This window comes from Lissotriton vulgaris, chromosome 9 (genome assembly GCF_964263255.1).
Source record: "Lissotriton vulgaris chromosome 9, aLisVul1.2, whole genome shotgun sequence".
Lineage (NCBI taxonomy): Eukaryota > Metazoa > Chordata > Amphibia > Caudata > Salamandridae > Lissotriton > Lissotriton vulgaris.
The window spans coordinates 1,237,291,585-1,237,313,567 of NC_141697.1; the positions used below are offsets into that span (position 1 = coordinate 1,237,291,585).

The 21,983-nt window shown below is 48.8% G+C and overlaps 1 protein-coding gene across 1 annotated transcript in view; it reads left to right on the forward strand.

Moving 5' to 3' along the window:
* The window catches only part of LOC147693152 (mitogen-activated protein kinase 14A-like), a 127,782-nt gene that overhangs the window by 12,769 nt on the left and 93,030 nt on the right, over nt 1-21,983 (forward strand). The window contains exon 2 of the mRNA XM_086939396.1: nt 13,435-13,564. Coding sequence (XP_086795522.1) covers nt 13,435-13,564 — 130 coding nt within the window. The remainder of the gene's footprint in view (nt 1-13,434; nt 13,565-21,983) is intronic.

Genomic DNA, 21,983 nt, shown 5'->3' on the forward strand with positions numbered 1-21,983 from the left:
ACAAGAAACCAACACCCTCAATAGGCCAAGTATTTACAGTTGAAAATATTTATTTTCGTTAAAAAGGATTTTCATTGCAATTAATCATCTACAGTAAATGATCCCGTGATTTTACAGAAGATAAAAACTATGATCCAAAGTAAAAAAAAAATCCCAAGGTTAAAAAAACAACAATTCAACATTAAATGCACATATTGCAAGCTGGGGAAAATCTGCAAGAAAGGTGTTTTCTTGTCAACAGTGAAGGCAAAGACATTAGATCCAGATCATTTGTTGTCCATAAAATTGTTATTCTAAATACTTGATTTTTTTCGAATCACAAATGTCTCCGCAATCTACAGTCTGCCTTCTTAGTCTTGCACCGACGCGTTTCGGTGGATGTGACTGATTAAAAACCACCTTCATCAGGACCAGAATTAACTTCTCCCATATAAAATGTTTTCAATCTGTATTCGTGATGTAGTGCAAATTCGAATAAGTTGCAGATAGGGAACCTTGCAACGTCTTGTCAGGAGACGACTGTCTCTCCCTGAGGCAGTGCTATCAAACTCGCCTCTAAATCTGTAAAGAAGGGAACCCTGCCAACCATAAATCAAGAGCTTTCTAGGACAAGGTTGTAAAATTGTATATATCTTAGTTAGATAAAACAAAGCTTCCAAGGTAAGTGCTCCTTGGTCCAAAGGAAAAGCTAGTTTCTAAATAGGGCAGTTTCTTTAATTTCTGAAATAAGAGTTTTCTAGCCTAATGTTGGGTAACAGGACATCTAACCTGGGCGTCTATTGGAATTCTATAACGCATATTAACAAGCCCATTTTTGCCGTTTTACTGGCAGTTTCCTGCCGCTAAAACTGCGATAATTTTAACGAGGTTCTTGCTAATATGCCCCCAAATGCCTTCTGGTCACAGATATCGGATCTGAAGAAGGGTTTCAGGGGTCAAGACCACTAGCTGGCCGCCTGGCTCTCTTACATGATATGTCTGACCCCCCCCACCAAGACTCAACACGTCAACAGATGGCTCTCCACTGCCGTTGACTCTTGCTGCCAGAGCTGTGGCACGACGGATGGGGATATAGTGCACGTATTATGGAATGCAGAAGAGTAAAGGTTTTCTGGTTGCAGATTTGGGCTCATCAGAAGAGGTAATTACAGGGAACTAGTCCCCTAACTGTCCGACTGGTTCTCTTACCTGCTACCTCTAATCTCCCACCAAGGCTCAGCGCGTCACCAGATGGCTCCACTACTGTTACAGCGGCCAAACTGGCGTTTTTACCCCACTGGAAAATGGCCAAGTACCCTCCCAGCAGTCCTGGTTGGACAGCATGTACGACATGGCATGTTTGGAAGAATTATCTACAAACTAAACGATAAGTTACAGACTTTTGAAGAGGTTTCCAGCACGAAACCAGTCCCCGCTTTAATTAGGGGTGCCCCAAGTCTGTACCCGTCTTTCTCTCCTTACACAGCCCCCCTTATCTATTTGATGCCCTTGTCTCTCTCTCCTAATCTTATTCCCTGAGTCTCATATCCTGCTGATATCCAATGTATTCCCTGTTATTGATGGCCTCCCTTACAGGGGCATGATATGTTTTCCAGGCTGTGGTTTGCAGCGTGTTGTTGTTTAATTTGTTTATCATTGCGACATTTGTGCACATTCTGCGCGGTTTATTGTAGTGGTCATAACAAGCTCAATAAAGAATTGGGAGCTTTAAAAATAACCCATATATATATATATATATATATATATATATATATATATATATATATATATATATATATATATATATATATATATATAATAAAAACATTTATAGAGCGCCTGGCTACACAAAACTGTGTGTCCCCGCGCTACATACATACATACATACATACATACATACATATATATATATATATATATATATATATATATATATATATATATATATATATATATATATATATATATATATATATATATATATATATATATACATATATATATATATATATATGTCAGCTCCGACAATCCCTCCCCACAATCCTTGGGAATTAGGAGGCAGCACTCCAAAGATAGATGCATAAAGATTTTAATCTCACAAGCGCTTTCGGCACTCGGCCTTCGTCAGGTATGAGACGCTGAGAATCAACAATAGATTGTATTTAAACTCCCGCGTTGCACGGGTAATAAACATAAAGGTAGGACTAACCTCAAAAGATAATTCAAACATAGAATGGCGGTCGCCATCTTGTAATGGTAATGGTTGCAATGTGTTATACACATATATATTCAATGAGCAATATCTCAATATATCCACAAAATGCAACCATATCAACTAAATCATAACGCCCTGTATGGGCATACACCAAGTAAGAGGTCCCTCTCTTTTCTTTATGCTATGTCGCCCTGGATGGGCATGAATCCATAACGGTATCTACAACGTACACAACCCTAATGGAATTAAATTGTTTACATGATCGTTCATCCTTTCATATATACACAGTAAATAAACATGAAGCAAAGTTACAGTCAATAGGAATCAAATCATCCCAGGTGCACAGCTAAGTCCTCATGCATGTTCAATCCGGCCGGCGTTTTACTTAGCAAATCGATTATATATCGGGATTCCAAACGCCTTAATTTCAGGAGTCTGTCGCCACCCCTTACATTCACCGGGACAGAGTCTAAGCAGAAAAATGTCAGCAATTCTCTGTTGCGAGCGTGCTCCTTGTCAAAATGTCTCGCAATTGGATAAGTTGCATCTGCATTCTGTATCGCTCTTTGGTGCTCCAGTATCCTCAGTTTTACTGGATTGGTGGTACTGCCCACATACCTTCTGCCACAAGGACATGTTAGACAGTACACCACGTAAGGCGTAGAACATGTGAGGAATTTCAAAATTCTTTTAGGCTCTTTGACGCCTGGGATGCTGTATTGGGTTACTCGTTTGCTTCCCTTGCATGCCTTGCATCGTCCGCAGGGGAAGAAACCCTTCATAGGTTCAATTTTCGGTTTTGGTTTTAATTCATCATGGTGACTATGAACCAAATAGTCCTTCAATGCTCTTGCTTTTCTGAATGTTATCATAGGATAGGAGGGCAAATCATGTTTTATGACATTGTCCGTCATCAAAATGTTCCAATGTTTCCGCAAGATGCGTTTGATGTCACAAGAGTTCCTCGAATATGTGGTTATTAATCTGAATTGCCCATTCTGCGATTGTTTGTTCTTATCTTTGTCTTCCAACAATGTGCTCCTTTCAAGGGTTTCAACTTTACTTAATGCTTGCTGCAAAGTTCTAGCATTATACCCCCTTGCTTTAAACCTTTTTATACAATCGCTGGCGGCCTTTTTGAACTCATTGTCCTTAGTATTGTTCCTCCTTATCCTTAAAAGCTCACCATAGGGTATGCTGTGAACCAAGCTCTTGGGATGCCCGCTAGTGGCATATAGTGTTGAGTTGCCAGCGGTGGCTTTACGATAGAGCTTGGTGTGCAGATTGCCTCCTTCAATGAAAACAGTCAAGTCTAGATAGTTCACTTCCTTTTGGCTGATTTCTACTGTAAATTTCAAATTGTTCTCATTATTATTGAGTACCTCCAGATATTCTTCAGCTAGCTCCACTGATCCTTCAATGATAATGAACAGGTCGTCTATGTAACGATACCAACATTTCACCAGTTCGTTCCATTTTTTGTTGGTATTGGACCAAGCTACCTGCTCTTCCCAGTGCCCCACGAATAAATTCGCGAAGCTTGGGGCAGAGCAAGTGCCCATTGCCACGCCTGTAAGCTGTCTGTAGAGGTTGGTTCCAAACAGGAAGATGTTGTTCATGAGGCTAAATCTTAAAAATTCCATTAACATTTTATTATGCTCGTAATACTTCACTGGTCTACTCCCAAGAAACCAGGAAATGGCCTGTAGTCCTTCTTCATGCTCAATGCACGTATACAGGCTAGCAATGTCAATGACCATCATAGTATACCCTTCTGACCAAACTATATTCTCAATACAGTTCAAAAAATGTTTTCAATGAGTTCAAAAAGGCCGCCAGCGATTGTATAAAAAGGTTTAAAGCAAGGGGGTATAATGCTAGAACTTTGCAGCAAGCATTAAGTAAAGTTGAAACCCTTGAAAGGAGCACATTGTTGGAAGACAAAGATAAGAACAAACAATCGCAGAATGGGCAATTCAGATTAATAACCACATATTCGAGGAACTCTTGTGACATCAAACGCATCTTGCGGAAACATTGGAACATTTTGATGACGGACAATGTCATAAAACATGATTTGCCCTCCTATCCTATGATAACATTCAGAAAAGCAAGAGCATTGAAGGACTATTTGGTTCATAGTCACCATGATGAATTAAAACCAAAACCGAAAATTGAACCTATGAAGGGTTTCTTCCCCTGCGGACGATGCAAGGCATGCAAGGGAAGCAAACGAGTAACCCAATACAGCATCCCAGGCGTCAAAGAGCCTAAAAGAATTTTGAAATTCCTCACATGTTCTACGCCTTACGTGGTGTACTGTCTAACATGTCCTTGTGGCAGAAGGTATGTGGGCAGTACCACCAATCCAGTAAAACTGAGGATACTGGAGCACCAAAGAGCGATACAGAATGCAGATGCAACTTATCCGGTTGCGAGACATTTTGACAAGGAGCACGCTCGCAACAGAGAATTGCTGACATTTTTCTGCTTAGACTCTGTCCCGGTGAATGTAAGGGGTGGCGACAGACTCCTGAAATTAAGGCGTTTGGAATCCCGATATATAATCGATTTGCTAAGTAAAACGCCGGCCGGATTGAACATGCATGAGGACTTAGCTGTGCACCTGGGATGATTTGATTCCTATTGACTGTAACTTTGCTTCATGTTTATTTACTGTGTATATATGAAAGGATGAACGATCATGTAAACAATTTAATTCCATTAGGGTTGTGTACGTTGTAGATACCGTTATGGATTCATGCCCATCCAGGGCGACATAGCATAAAGAAAAGAGAGGGACCTCTTACTTGGTGTATGCCCATACAGGGCGTTATGATTTAGTTGATATGGTTGCATTTTGTGGAAATATATTGAGATATTGCTCATTGAATATATATGTGTATAACACATTGCAACCATTACCATTACAAGATGGCGACCGCCATTCTATGTTTGAATTATCTTTTGAGGTTAGTCCTACCTTTATGTTTATTACCCGTGCAACGCGGGAGTTTAAATACAATCTATTGTTGATTCTCAGCGTCTCATACCTGACGAAGGCCGAGTGCCGAAAGCGCTTGTGAGATTAAAATCTTTATGCATCTATCTTTGGAGTGCTGCCTCCTAATTCCCAAGGATTGTGGGGAGGGATTGTCGGAGCTGACATTGTTGTCGGGTGCACCCCCGACTGGCAGGCACCCGCCTTGGAGTGCGACAGGCTGGTGCAAGTGAAGCCGATATATATATATATATATATATATATATATATATATATATATATATATATATATATATATATATATATATATATATATATATATATATATATATATCCCTTTCTCTGGCAAGCCCAGCCTTGAATTTACCCCACAGATAGGCTCTGAGGTTGTGATTACTGCAGCGCTCACTTCCTGATAGGGATTTATTTTTACAGCTCTATCACTATCTGCAGACATTGTGACATTAAACATGACTCTGTCAACAGAGAATAGCATTTCTCAAAGTTATTTTCCGCTCAAAGACCAGATCTGTCCCTCTAGTTGCTGTCAATGTGATCTTGTAAAGGCCAGTAACGTAAAAAGTCAGACTGGAGTTCAGTATATGGCCAGGGAGTCGCTGATGCCTCTTGAGCCAACAGCAATGTCAAAACAATGTCATGAGCCCATTCTTATTTCTTTGGGTTAGGGGCGGTAAGACCCCTGGCCGTATTTATTATTTTCACACAAAAAACACTTTTCATTACATTTTACACAGTAACCACATTATTACATCAAGTGAGACTTAGCATTAACGGAGACTCTAGTACATGGGAATCACCTAACCATAACTAGTCTGTTCCTGTGCAGCCCAAAAAAAATCCATACCCGTTTCTAGTGAGATCACGACTGGCTCTGTGCCCCTTCCTTTCACACCTCCTCTGTCCCATAGGATGGGGCCCTCCTTAGGGGAGGGCCCCACCTTCCCTCTCCCATACTGGGAGCACCCCCGCCTTGGGAGTTCTTCTGCAGGGGGCCCAGCTGCCCATAGGATACCTATTGTGAACCACCATATACCCCCAGGTTCCTAGTCCACCAAGGTCCAGTGCTAGGTTTTGCCCAAATGCACCTGCGTGGGTGGTTGATAGGTAAGGATTGCATGTCAGAGACCGCCCAGACCCCCCTGAGCCCCTGCCACCTCCTTTTGACTTGGTAGCAGCACCCCTTGGAGGGTCCAGGGACGCTGATGCTGAATTTGGAATAAAAAAGGATGCCCTAAAGGGACAGGAAGTCCCTCCCAAATCTTGACCTCACCCGTCACAGGCCAGCATAGTTTACCACTCACTCCTGGCCGTCCTCGCATTTCTTCCTCACAGTGTGCCCTCATTTCATCCTCACTGTGTGCCCAGCTCCGTTTGGTATCGTATTTGCTGCCTATTTAGCATCTCTGTGCCCCGCTCCGTGTTATATCGTATTTGCTGCCTTTTTTAGCATCTGTGCCAGCCTCTGCCCCGATCTCGCCCGCATTGTTTTTTGTTGTTGTTGCTTGGTGCCATTTTGTGCCCCAGCACATCTCCTCCTCCCCGCTCCCTGCCGCTGCTCCCCCACGGCCCCACCCCCGCTCCCTACAGAATTCACAAGCGATCCCTTCCCCACTCGCCACCCCGCTCCCGCCTCCCAGCTGCTCCTCCCTAGCTCCGCCCCCCTCCACTATCCACTTATGTCAGATGCACCTATGTGCAGCGATCACGCGCAGCGGACGCGCCCTATACGCGCCGAAGGCGCGCCAAAGGTAAGCCCGTCTATGCCCGTCTGTGCCTGGACCACGCCCAGTGCCAAACCCCCTGGCCCCCGCGAAACCCATTCCACCCACCTAACGTACGACGCCGCAACCCTCTCCGCACTCAACACCGGCCGCCTCCCCGACTGCCACCAAGCCGCCCCAGGACGCACCCATGGACCCTTCACCTGCCAATCCTGCAAGTTCGACTGCATCAAGACCCACACTACATCCACAAACGCCAAACAGAGGCCTGACAACAACCACCTGAAGTGCTACCTGCTCAACACCCGCTCGGTCCACAGACACGCCATTGAACTATGGAGCCTAATAGACAACACCACGCCGGACGTCGCCTTTCTCACAGAATCTTGGATGAACGCCTCATCAGCGCCGGACATTGCCATAGCCACCCCGAACGGTTACAAGATCATCCGAAAGGACCACATCAACCAGACAGGAGGAGGCATCGCCATCGTCCACAAGAAAACCATCCGAATCACGACCAGCTCCGACGACACCCTCACAACAGCCGAACACCTCCACTTCCAGATACACACCGACCCCAAAACCACACTTAGAGGCACCCTCATCTACAGACCACCAGGACTCCACACACAATTTAGCGAAGACATCACTGACTTCATCAGCCCACACGCCCTCCCCACCGAGGACTACATTCTCCTAGGGGACCTCAAGTTCCACCTGGAAAATAACAACGACAGCAACACCATCTCCCTTCTGGACAACCTCGCCAATCTCGGACTCAAACAACTGGTGAATACCCCCACACACTACGCCGGACACACGCTCGACCCAATCTTCTCCTCCAGCAAACACGTCTCCTTCAATCACACCACAGGACTCTACTGGACGGACTACAGCTGCGTCCATTTCAACTTCAGAAAGACCACGACCCACCACCACCCACAACAAGTCCCCCGCAGAAACTGGAACAAACTTACCACCGACCAGATCACCACATCGCTAAACAAAAACCCTCCCACCAAATCATCGGACCCAAATCAAGCAGCCATCAATCTCGCACAATGGATCACCCACTGCGCCGACAAATTAGCACCCTTGAAAAAGCCACACAACAAGCCAGGTAGCAAAAAAGCCTCCTGGTTCAATGACGACCTCAAGAACTCCAAAAAGATCTGCCGCGCCCTCTAGAAAACCTGGCGAAAAAACCCAACCACAGACAACATGGCCGCCCTCAAGGATGCCACCCGCAAACACCACCAGCTGATCCGATCCACCAAGAAATCAGCATTCAAGGACCCACTCGACAACAACGCCCACAACAGCAAGGAACTCTTCAGCATCGTCAAAGAGCTTACCAATCCCAGCGCTGACACCAACGACGTCACTCCCTCTCAAGACCTCTGTCACTCTCTAGCCTCGTTCTTCCACGGAAAAATCGCGGACATACATAACAGCTTCAGCGACCAGTCCACCCTCCTTACCACCAAACTGAAGCCCCCCACCACCACCCTTTGCGCCTGGAACCCGATCAGCATCGAAGACACCATCCGCTTGATGAACTCCATTCACTCCGGATCACCAACCGACCCATGCCCCCACCACATCTTCAACAAGGCCGACTCCATCATCGCCCCCCACCTCTGGGATATCATCAACTGCTCTCTCAACACCGCTACCTTCCCGGAAAGCTGGAAACATGCCGAACTCAGTGCCCTCCTGAAGAAACCTATAGCAGACCCCACCGAACTTAAGAACTACCGCCCCATCTCGCTCCTCCCTTTCCTTGCCAAAATCATAGAGAAGACCGTCAACAATCAGCTTGCCGCCTTCCTCGAGTCTAACGGCTCCCTCGACCCCTCACAGTCCGGCTTCCGAGCCAAACATAGCACCGAGACCGCCCTCATCGCAGCCACAGACGACATCCGAACACTACTTGACAATGGGGAAACAGCTGCCCTCATCCTTCTGGACCTCTCCGCAGTGTTCGACACGGTCTGCCATAGCACCCTTGTACAACGCCTCAACAACATCGGAATACAAGGAAAAGCATTGGATTGGATCATATAGTTCCTCGCCGGGAGAACCCAGAGAGTCTGCCTCCCCCCTTTCAGATCAGAGGCCACCGAAGTCATCTGCGGCGTTCCCCAAGGCTCCTCGCTCAGCCCCACCCTCTTCAACGTCTACATGAGCCCCCTTGCATCCATCACACGCCAACACAACCTCAAAATCATCTCCTACGCTGACGACACACAGCTGATCCCCTCCCTCACCAAAGACCCTAACACCGCCAAAATCAACCTACACGAAGGGATGAAAGACGTAGCCGAGTGGATGAAGAACAGCCGCTAAAAACGAAATTCAGACAAGACGGAAGTCCTCATCCTAGGATCACCCCCCTCAGCATGGGACGACTCATGGTGGCCACCGGCCCTAGGCAGCGCGCCCAAACCAACGGACCATGCTCGCAACCTGGGATTTATTCTAGACTCCTCCCTCTCGATGAACAGACAAGTCAACGCCATCTCATCATCATGCTTTAACATATTACGCATGCTCAAAAAGATCTTCCGATGGATCCCCACTGACACAAGAAAGACAGTCACCCAAGCACTTGTCATAAGCCAACTGGACTACGGAAACACCCTCTACGCCGAAACCACAGCCAAATTACAGAAAAAACTCCAACGCATTCAGAACGCCTCCGCCAGACTCATCCTAGACATACCCCGCCATGATCACATTTCCGGTCACCTGAGAGAACTTCATTGGCTCCCCGTCAACAAGAGAATAACGTTCCGTCTCCTCACCCACTCACACAAAGCCCTCTATGACCTAGGACCCAAATACCTCAACACGTGCCTGACCTTTTACACCCCCACCCGCCAACTACGATCGTCCAATCAAGCCCTCGCCGCGATTCCACGCATCCGAAGAACCGCCATGGGAGGAAGATCTTTCTCCTACTTGGCGGCTAAAACCTGGAACTCTCTCCCCACCCACCTTCGCCTCACACAGAACCACCTTTCCTTCAGAAAACAACTCAAAACTTGGCTATTCGACAAGTAACGAACCCCCCCCCCCCTCAAGCGCCTTGAGACCCTCCGGGTGAGTAGTGCGCTATACAAATTTTTGACTTGACTTGACTTGCTCCCACACCCTGTGCTCTTAGCCAGGCCAGCACATTTTCCAGAAACATTGCATTAACTTCTTTTGACAGGTGCACTCTATCCTGTAATAAAAAACGCTCACCCTTTATGCACCCATGAGGTATGGCTGACAAACGAGCTGTCCTGAACAACTTATCCACCTTTCGGTACAACCGTTTCACTGGCTCGTTTATAGCTCTGACTGACTTACCACCTCTCCAACTCAACCTCTGGACAATATTGGACCACGCAATTATAGCCTCCGGGGACTTCTTTGAGAGACAACACATTTCAGAGACAATCAAGTCAAACCAGTCTCTCCGACGTCTCCGACCTAGATGCACAATTATCAACCATGGAAGCATTTTGTCCAATGTAGTTATCCAGTGGGCCAAGTGTAGTCCCCCTTGTCTGCAGAAAGTCAGCTGATACCCATCTTTCCTTGCTCGTGATGCGTAGTCACCTGCAGAATAAAAACACTCTGCACACCTCTCACATACGTGTGACCCAACACCAGCACGTCTGTGACTCCTCTTGCTCCCGTGAAGATTGGAGGCAATGAAGTATCCGGCAGCTGCATCCTTTTAATATGTCCTCCACCTGCGTTGACAGGAGAATATGGGAAGGAATGGGAAAATTACACAAATAGAAAACAGGACATTCACAACATGTTCAGCCTCACATAGCGCTTGTTGCAATCCAACGTCCATCTGCCCATCCTTTGAACGGCCTGTCCCACCCAACTCATGCTTGCCGCAGCGTTCGCTGTGCCAATCTGAAAGGAATAGGAATTATATTCTGCCGGATCCAACCCTGCTGACACCAGAGTCCTGCTGAGCACCCTGGCGAATTGAAACCTTGTGAGTATCATTCCATGCTCATGTACAAAAAGAGGGCCTACCCTCCCTTGAACCCGGTGGGCCATCAAGGCTTCCAGATTCCCCAGTGGACAACGGTCATTCCCTGGGGCTCGGTGCAGCAATATGTGATCTTCCCTGCCCACTTGGCAGTCTTAGAATAGGTAATGGTGACCGACAAGGAGCCATTTGGCCATAGAATGTCTGTTCGCTGCAGACCACCTCTCATATCTTTTTTGTTCTTCGCTACCAACTCGCTCACTCTAAATGCCCATAAAATGCCAGGGAGAACGCTGCCCTAAAAAAGTTAACTTTATTGGATGAGCTACATACCTTGCCAAGACTGGCCATGATATTTTCCAGTTATTCTGTGTCTATGGGGTGCCTGGAGTCGTGTCTACTCCCTCTAAGCACTGCCAGCCCGTCAGTGCCCTTTGCACCAGGAGTCCCTCGTCCCATCTCTGTAACCCAGCATCTTCGCAAAAATGAGATTGCCACAAAATGTCGCTTGGCATAGGACTCTGGTCTCCCTTCCTCTCTCAGATACCCCGGAATGAGGTACTGAGTCAGGTGTAAACCATCCCCCCACTCCTTGTACATCCTGGAACCTGTGATATGTACAGTATGCCCCCTCACAGGCACGCCTTGTCCTGGGCGCTAAACTGGTCGGATAGATGGGGCACCAAGCTGCCGTAGTTCCTCCTGGAATGGTGAGCGGAGCCCCGCTGCTTCCCGGTGGTGATACCTGAAAACCTGCATCTCCAGATTAGATAAAGCATCCACTGCATTGTTCAGTACACAAGGCACATGTTTCGATCTGCAGACAACATTTAGTCTCAAACAAAGCAGTACGATCTCCTTCAATAAGTGCAACAACATTTTAAACTTGGCAGCTTTTTGGTTAATGCACTCCACCACTGTCATGTTATCCGACCAAAACTGGTTGCAGAAGTGTTCTGGCCTTATCGTGAGGGGCATCAAAGTGGGAAAGAGCCCAAGGGAACCATTGTTCGCAACCGGCCCAGATTCTACCCAGTCTTCAGGCCATCGCTGAACGCACCAAGCTGTGCCTAAAATGGCCCCAAAGCCTGTGCTGCCTGCGGCATCTGTAAAGAGACCAAACTCCCTACTGATCTTGGCAGGGCTTGGCCATACCACCGTCCCATTAGAGTCCTTCAAAAATGCTTCCCGTATTCTCATGTCCTGACAAACCTCAGTTGAAACGAAAAGCTCTCCAGCCCATGCGGCTCCCGGCAGGGCGATGGCCTGGGAAGGGGCCCTCTACCATTGTGCAGTTGCTGATGAGAGGTGAGTGTCCCACGGGACGAAGCAACTGTGTCCTCTTCGGCCGCGATCAGGAACAAAGAGGCCCGCTGGCAGCCATGATGCCCTTTAAATAGGGGCGGGATCTAGCTGCATTGCCTCAGAAGCATTTTAATGCTTTCGGTTCAGCGCCTGACCTGGCCCAATTGCCACTGACCCTATCTTTGGGAGCCGGCGCAACCACACCCTGGTACCTTGGATGTCCCCCGACTCCTCGCCATATTGTCGGCTCTCCCAGGGGGGAGAACCTCTGTTAAATATTGTTATAAAATTCTTAAAGCCTACAGTTGGAATCTCTCTGGCTGAAGAAAAGCAAGTGCACTATAAGAGGATTCTGCATCCAAGTATCTTCCATCCAGGGCTCGATTAGGTGGTGAAGTCTAAATATTTGTATTTATTTAATCCTTGATATAGCGGGTACCGCCCACACAGGGGCCGTGGGTCAGCTTTACATAACCCGGAGGAATAGTATATGGAGGGAGAAGTAAGAGGAAAGGGTGTGGCATGAGCTAGGGAGTTGAGTGGAAATTTGGGAATGATAGAAATACAAACTGACCATGGTGAATAGAAAATGACAGACAGACAGACGCAGTGTCATATATTCATTAAGGGAGATATCGTTTAGTTTAAATGTGATACATCGCAAGCTATTACAACGCGGTCGTTACAACAACTGTGTTGTTACATCGCATTTGATTACGTAGCAAGTCGTTACAGTGACTTGCTATAGGGGGCAGAAGGTGTTGGATTTACAGTTCAACACCTTCCCTACTGTTGCACAAACTGGAGTAGGAATAGTAAATTATACTATTCCTAAGTCCAGCGCGCCCTCTACAGCAAGTCGTTGTAACAACTTGCGATGTAATTGTATGCGATGTAACATCGTGGTCATTGTAACGACCGTGTTGTAATAGCATTCGATGTATCACATGCAAACTAAAGTCATATATTCAGTAATTAATGAAGAAGGACAGAGGTGTATGCAGCGCCACAGATCACAAACACTCAGGTTAATTTCAGAATGTAAGAAGGAAATGAGGCATAATGAGAACATGACCACCAAATCCATGGGTTTGAAGAGAGGGTGGATGTGTTTATACGGGAGTGGATAAAGTGACAGTGACTCTTTGCTGCTATCATGCCTTACATATGTGTCCCTTCTATGCAGCTCGGCCAGAGACCAGGCGACGGGGGATAAGGTCGCCATCAAGAAGCTGTACCGACCCTTCCAGTCCGTGATCCACGCCAAGAGGGCGTACCGCGAGCTGCGACTGCTCAAACACATCAACCACGAAAACGTAAGCATGTATGCGTGTGAGTCATGTATGTTATCATCACTAACAACTTACCTGGTCAAATGAAAGGGTTGATCTGTCCAGCATAAAGGTGGACCCCAAAATGATAGCTCCCCATTATGATCAGAAGTGTCAAATACATAAACCAGAAGGAGACACCCAAGGGAATTATTCGAAGGCGTGAAGTAAATGTATAATCAATCAGTATGTGAGATAGTTAATACATACCTTATTATAAATTAACCAAAGTGTAATTCATTCAGTGGCAGAGACAGCACATAGGAAGAAAGTCAAAGTAATGATGTCGTCAAAACAATTAAATCATCTCAAGTATAAACATTGAAAACGCTATCCAACACATGTTTCGCGACTCCTGATACTTTCTCAAGGCTGAAACGACAAAAAAGAAAGATGCTTTATATTCTAAATTATCCACGTCTTACAGTCATGCATGAAATATGATATCTTTATCAAACTTTACAGTTACAATTTGATGTTCACAATTATTACTACAAAAAGTAATATAGATAAGACAGAACCCTACAATGGCAGTGAAAGAATTTGTAATTAGACCAGACTCATTCAATATGAGAATATTACATATTCAATCTTTAATGTAACCATTCATTGCATATAATTTAAGAAATTACTCAAAATAAATTCTAGACTGACTTGTTTGGACAACATACTCACTACAAGGTGGAAAGTCTTCAATTAATTACAAGCAAGTATTGACAAATTAATACATTAATTAAATACATACACCCTCCATTTTGAGCCCTTTTTTCACGGGAACCCATCTCGTGTGCGTTCTTAATTCCCTCACAAAATATAATTGTAATTCATTTTTGAAACATTCCGTCCTACACCCCATGGTAAGTACTCAGAGTCTTTTTTTTAAATGTTCTGCCCAGATATTAAGTGTAGCAGACGCCCTGGTCCTGACAGTGCGTGAAGCCAGTGGTTCTGTAGCCCATGTGCGTGAGGGTCACCTCGTGACGGGGTCAAACACGGCTTCCATCACTTGGTTCTCTTTTCTGTGGCTCTGTGAGGAGAAAACACCTCCTCGTCCGCATCCCTCGGAGTCCTTCGTACCCTAGTGCTTGGAGCAGGGTCCAGGTGGTTGGCAAAGGTAAAGGTGCCTTCGCACCCGGGTCATGTAGACGCCCAGTCCAATATCTGGAAGTTATGAAACCTGGGCCATGCGTTTAGGGAGACTGCCTGGAAGTGACAAGAACATCTAAAGCTGAAGAGTCCACAATTGATGCTCAAAAGAAGGTGTAACATGTCATTTTTCCATGGAACCAAAACAAAGTATTCTGATAGAGACCATAGGACCCCTCGACTTCCAGTCCCACACCCCCTTTGAGCACTGAGAACAACACCTTCCTCAGGTCATCTCACCGCAAAGTCCACAGATCTCTGAACCTCAAGGATGGACTACTCAAGACCAGTGCTTAATTTAAACCGGTGGGGGCCCTGACTATCACCGGCGCTTATTCATCCTCATCAGATTTTAAACTGGAGCAAGCGAAAGAAAAACACAAACAGGGGCTAGAAGGAGGAAGAGTAGGATACAAAAACAGAGATAAAGAAAGAAAAAAGACAAAGCACCTGAAAAAGTGAGATAAAGGGTCAGGGAGTGTGTGGTGACGGAAGAAAGAAGCCTGTGGTGGAATCAAGACTGCACAGCCTTGGCATTCAGCACCTCTGACATGGCTAGTGTCTACTGGGACTTCCAAGGAAAGCATTGGGCATGAGAATCAACTGTTTGCCATGACATAAATCTTGTTGTAAGTAGCCCTCAGCACCAGGAACAGACCCGTTCACCATTCCAGAGCCTACTCTAAATTGGGAGTCAACATGGCTGCCATGTTAGCAGCAGCTCATGCTCCCGTCGCAGAGACAAAATGCACATTTTAGTGCGGGAAACCGACATGGCTGCCATGTTAGTAGCAGTTCCTCCTCTCTTCTCAGAGACCACAAGGGGCACTTTAAAGCGCGAGTCCAACATGGCTGCCATGTTAGTAGCAGTTCCACCTCTCTTCTCAGAGACCACAAGGCACACTTTAAAGCGCGAGTCCAACATGGCTGCCATGTTAGTAGCAGTTCCTCCTCTCTTCTCAGAAACCACAAGGTGCACTTTAAAGCGCGAGTCCAACATGGCTGCCATGTTAGTAGTAGTTCCTCCTCTCTTCTCAGAAACCACAAGGTGCACTTTAAAGCGCGAGTCCAACATGGCTGCCATGTTAGTAGCAGTTCCTCCTCTCTTCTCAGAAACCACAAGGTGCACTTTAAAGCGCGAGTCCAACATGGCTGCCATGTTAGTAGCAGCTCATGCTCCGTTCGCAGAGACCACAATGTGTAATAACGGAACCACACAACCCGTACACACACGCAGTCACGCACACACACACCCCGAGGGCAGGCTCGCACGAGTGGATAAATAAACGGGTGCGAGACCGCACGGAGTCTTCGGCCCATACTAGTAGTGAGTGTCTGTGTGCCCTCATTCAGTGAGTGTAGGCCCCACTACGTGGCATAGGCAATCCTTGCCCCCAGGTGACCCACGTCACCACACTGGCGATGAAGCGGGTCTACCCCACGCCTCGCCCCCGCGGACCTGTGTCGGCCCTGTGCCTGTGTCCGCTGTGCTCGCACTGCTTAGCGCTCGAGCCCTGCCACCGCCGAGACCGTGGTGTGTGCCTGCCTGCCAGGCTCACCTGCTGCTGATGCCCGCGCTCCGAGATGTTCCGCGGAGTCTTTGTGTGCTCCCGTGCGCTGGACGAGGCGCAGAGGTGAGGGTCCATCGAGGGCAGAGACCGCTGCTCTTCCCACACCCTGCCGCCTCTGCCTGCTGGCTCTGCTGTGTTCGGCATTCGGCCGCGCGCACAACCCACGTGGTGCAGCTGCTGCGGGAGACGGTTATATGACGCTACCACGAATTCCGTTGCAACGCATGCCTTTTCCACGCATGCGTTACCACGGAATTCGTTTTCCCCTCATCATCTTTACCACGTCGCTCTTACGTCGTAAAGAGGAAGCGGAAGCGGAAGTTTATTCCGCTACCTCTCTTACGACGCTGTTTTCTTCAGCACGTCAGGATCGTTTTATTATGCGGGGGAGACCCCCCCAACCTCCCTTTTTAATCCTACTTTTTTTTTTTGTTCGTGGTAGAGACATCGTTGAAGGCATACGCGTTGGAAAGACGTTTACGTGGTAAGTGCCTCGTTGTAAACGTTACGCGTAGTACTGCCTTCGTTGTTAATGATGTTTCCCGCGGGAGACTTCACGTTGAGACCTGCGCATCGCTGTGCTCGCGCGGAGGGACTGAGTCGGCCCTCGCGAGCTGGGGAGGCCGGTGTGCTTCACCCCCCCCCCCCACTTCCTCTGCCGCATGCTGCCCTGTTTCAGGCTTTCTGCCCTCTTCACTGCTACACGGGCTCTGCCTGCCTCTGGGCCTGCTACAACGTGGTGCTGCACCCCTAGTACCCACAAGCCTGCCCACTGCTTCGTTGGGCTCTGGAAAATAGAAAACATATAAGAATATACGCAGCCAGGAAGACTCAGGCCCTGGGAGATAGTTGCTGTGGCAAGGAGGGGAAAGACACTGAGGCACAGCACACATTGAGGAAAGCCCTCTTTGGAGCCAACCAGGTTCACGCACGTCGCACGGAGACACAGCGCGCCTGCATTTACACGCACCCGTAGTCCACGCTGCGCCACGCCGCTGCGCCACGCCCCGTGGCAATGACTGATCCAGCCGCCCCTGGTGGGGCCCCTCTGCAAAATGCGCAGATTCCGCACCAAGCTGCGTTTCAGGCCCCCACTCCCGTCCAGATGGCCCAGCATGCTTCTGCTCCTTTAGGCCATGGCATCGCTGCCCCGCTGCCTCCATTCAGTGAGCTCTCGGACCCTTCTACCGCAGCAGCGCAATGGCACTCCTGGATTGGCCGCCTTGACCACTACTTCGTTGGTGTCTGGGAGACGGACAACAAGGTGAAGAGATCGCTCCTCATGTGCTAAGGAGGAGCTGAACTTTGCGACCTACTCGAGACGCTGCCAGACATGGGTGAAGATGACGACTACGCCGGGGCTGTTGCCGCCATGAACCGCCATTTTGATCCTCAAATCAACCCGGACTACGAATGGTTCAAACTTCGACAGGCGCGACAAGGGGACACGGAGACCGTCGATGTCTATTACGCCCACCTACGGAAGCTCGCCACCTCATGTGAACAGCCAGATCAGAGGTTGGAAATTCGCGCCAAGCTCATTCTTAGCTGCAAGTCCGTTCAGCTCAGATGGCTGATTATCCGACAACCCCGCATTTTCCTCGACGAAATACTGGTCCTGGCAAGATCTCATGAACTGTCCAACGCTCGGGCCGACGAGATGGAGGCAACCCTGCATCGCCCTGCCGTGGCAGCACGGTCCCCAGCAATCAAGGAAGAGAGAGTAGAAGTGATCCGCAGATGGCATCAACAGTCACGGGGAGGACCAAGAGCTCTGTAAAACACCATGTGTGGCAACTGTGGCATGGATCATCTGGCAGGGGGACGGTGGTCAGCAAAAGAAAAGACGTGCTCACAGTGCTGCAAGCCTAACCATTTCGCAAAAGTCTGCCGGAATAGCTGCGGACGGCGCCCCAACCACCCTAGCCCACGCAGCCTTGCACAGGGAGTGCGTCAGTTAACGCTCAAAGATCCTGGACCTTGTGGTGACGCGTCGCGTTCAAATTTCAATCTTGAAGACGATGAAGATGATGTATTCTTTGTGTCGTTCATTGGCAGAGAAGGTTCCAGAAGACGACCACCACTGATGTGTGACGTCACCGTGGCATGATCTGCGGTACATGCCCTGATAGACACAGGGGCGTCAGTCAATGTCATGGACAGCATCCAGTACGACAAACTTTCACCTCGCCCACCCCTTCTGCCGTCCAGAGCAAAGATATACACATACGAGTCAAGTCAAGTCAAGTCAATAAATTTATATAGCGCGCTACATACCCAGAGGGTCTCAAGGCGCTTGAAGAAGGGTGGGGAATTACTTGTCAAATATCCACGTTTTAAGTTGCTTTCTGAATGCTAGGTGGTTCTGAGTAAGGCGAAGGTGAGTGGGAAGTGAGTTCCAGGTTTTAGCTGCCAGGTAGGAGAAGGATCTACCTCCCATGGTGGTTTTGTTGATGCGAGGTACAGTGGCAAGGGCTTGGTTGGAGGATCGTAGCTGGCGGGAGGGGGTGTAGAAGGACAGTCGTGTGTTGAGGCATTCGGGTCCGATTTCGTAGAGTGCTTTGTGTGCGTGGGTCAGGAGCCGGAAAGTAATCCTCTTATTGACGGGGAGCCAGTGGAGGTTTTTCAGGTGACCAGAGATGTGTTCTTTACGCGGGATGTCTAATATGAGCCTGGCTGAGGCGTTTTGGATGCGTTGAAGTTTTTTCTGGAGTTTTGCGGTGGTACCGGCGTAGAGGGTGTTTCCGTAGTCCAGTCGGCTCGTGACCAGAGCGTGGGTGACAGTTTTTCTAGTTTCGGTGGGGATCCAACAAAATGTTTTTTTGAGCATGCGAAGAATGTTGAAGCAAGATGAAGAAACGGCGTTGACTTGTCTGTTCATCGAGAGGGAGGAATCCAGGATGATGCCCAGGTTCCGTGCGTGGTCCGTCGGAATGGGTGCTTTTCCAAGGGCTTCTGGCCACCAAGAGTCATTCCAGGCGGAGGGGGAGGTGCCTAGGATGAGGACTTCTGTTTTGTCTGAGTTCAGTTTCAGACGGCTGTGCTTCATCCAGTCGGCTACTTCTTTCATTCCTTCGTGCAGGTTGGTTTTGGCAGTGTTAGGGTCTCTGGTGAGAGATAGGATCAGTTGAGTGTCATCGGCGTAGGAGATGATGTTGAGGTTGTGTTGGCGTGCGATGACCGCGAGGGGGCTCATGTATACGTTGAAGAGGGTGGGGCTGAGTGAAGATCCTTGTGGTACGCCGCAGATGACTTCAGTGGCCTCTGACTTGAATGGTGGAAGGCGGACTCTCTGGGTTCTTCCGGTGAGGAACGAGGTGATCCATTCCAGTGCTTTTCCTTGGATTCCGACGTTTCTGAGGCGTTGTAAAAGGGTGCTATGACAGACCGTGTCGAAGGCTGCGGAGAGGTCGAGGAGGATGAGAGCGACTGTGTCTCAATTGTCCAGTAGAGTTCGAATGTCGTCTGTTGCTGCGAATAGGGCGGTTTCAGTGCTGTGCTTGGCTCGGAAGCCGGATTGTGAGGAGTCGAGGGATTTGTTGGTTACGAGGAATGCGGCAAGCTGGTTGTTGACCGCTTTCTCGATGACTTTGGCCGGGAATGGAAGGAGTGAGATAGGGCGGTAGTTTTTGAGTTCGGTGGGGTCAGCTGTGGGTTTCTTCAGGAGGGCGCTGAGTTCGGCATGTTTCCAGCTTTCCGGGAAGGTTGCGGAGTTGAGGGAGCAGTTGATGACGTCTCGGAGGTGCGGTGCTATAATGGAGTCTGCTTTGTTAAATATGTGGTGAGGGCATGGGTCTGTGGGGGATCCTGAGTGGATAGAGTTCATCAGACGGATGGTGTCCTCAGTGGAGATTGGCTTCCAGTCATTGAGGATGTTCAAGGGGGGTGGGGGTCCTGCAGGGGGTTGGGTGGGTTGGTCATCGGGTCGGTTGTCGAAGCTGTTGTGGATGTCTGCGATTTTGTTTTGGAGGAATGAGGCTAGGGAGTCGCAGAGGGCTTGAGAGGGGGTGATGTCGTTAGAGTTGGCTGAGGGGTTGGTAAATTCCTTGACGATGTTGAATAATTCCTTGCTGTTGGTGGCGTTGTTATCTAGTCGGTCCTTGAAAGCGGCTTTCTTGGCATTCCGGATCAGTTGGTGGTGTATGCGGGTGGCGTTTTTGAAGGCGTCCTTGGTGCTGGTGGTTGGGTCTTTTTTCCAGGCCTTCTCGAGGGAGCGACAGAGTTTCTTGGATTTCTTAAGATCATCGTTGAACCAGGAGGCCTTCTTGCTGCCTAGTTTGATTTGTTGTTTTTTCAGTGGTGCTAGGGTGTCGGCGCTGTTGGATAACCATTGGGTGAGGTTGGTGGCTGCTTGGTCGGGGTTTGCGGAGTGGGCTGGGGGGTTTAGAAGAAGCGATGAGGAGATCTGGTCGATGGTGATTTTGTTCCAGTTTCTTTGCAGAGTGGGTTGGGGGTGGTTGTTGGATGTGGGCTTGTTGTAGGTAAAGTGGACGCAGCTGTGGTCAGTCCAAAGGAGAGCTGTGGTGTGGCTGAAGGAGACATGTTTGCTGGAGGTGAAGATAGGGTTGAGTGTGTGACCTGCGATGTGGGTGGGGGTAGTGACAAGTTGTTTGAGTCCGAGGTTGGCGAGGTTGTCCAGAAGGGTGGTGGTGTTGCGGTCGTTGTTCTTTTCAAGGTGAAAGTTGAGGTCTCCCAAAAGGATGTAATCCTCGGAGGGGAGCACGTGTGGAGTGATGAAGTCCGTGATGTCTTCACTAAATTGTGCGCGGGGTCCTGGTGGCCTGTAAAGGAGGGTGCCTCTGAGTGTGGTCTTGGGGTCGATGTGGATCTGGAAGTGAAGGTGTTCAGTGTTGGCGAGATTGACGTCTGAGCTGGTTGAGATGCGGATGGATTTCTTATGGACGATAGCGATGCCTCCTCCTGTGTGGCCGGTACGGTCCTTACGAATGATCTTATAGCCTTCCGGGATGGCAATGGTGATGTCTGGGGCTGAGGAGGCGTTCATCCATGTTTCTGTTAGGAAGGCGATGTCCGGAGAGATGGTGTCTAGTAGATTCCAGAGGTCGATGGCGTGCCTGTGGACTGAGCGGGTGTTGAGCAGGATGCATTGTAGGTGGTTGGGGTCGGATATCTGTTGTGTGATCGTAGATGAGGAGTTGTTCTTGGTGCCGTCGAACTTGCAGGAGTTGCAGGAGAAGGATCCATGGGTGTGTCCAGGAGCAGCTTGGACGCAGTTGGGGAGACGGCCGGGGTTAAGGGCTAGGAGGGTGGTGGCATCGTAAGTAATGCGGGTGGTGTGGGAGGTACGGGGGCCAGGGGGTCTGGCGCTGGGCGCGGGCCAGGCGCGGACGGGCGTAGACGGGCTTACCTTTGGCGCACCTTCGGCGCGGCCGTAGCGCATGGACGCTGCGCGTTGGGACATCTGCTTTAAATGGATAGTGGAGGGGGCGGAGCGTGGGAGGGTCAGCTGGGAGGCGGGATCAAGGTGCAGGGAGGGTCTGCAAGGGGTCACAACAAAATGGCGACGAGCACCTCCCTCTGCGCGGCGTCATGGAGGTGGATGTTGTCAGCAAGGGACAAAGCCTGAGGACCAGGTTCCACTTGACGGAAGGGAAAAGAGGGACTCTCCTCAGCTACCATACGGCGGAAGACCTGGATCTGGTGTTCTTTGCCAACAAGGTGCATGA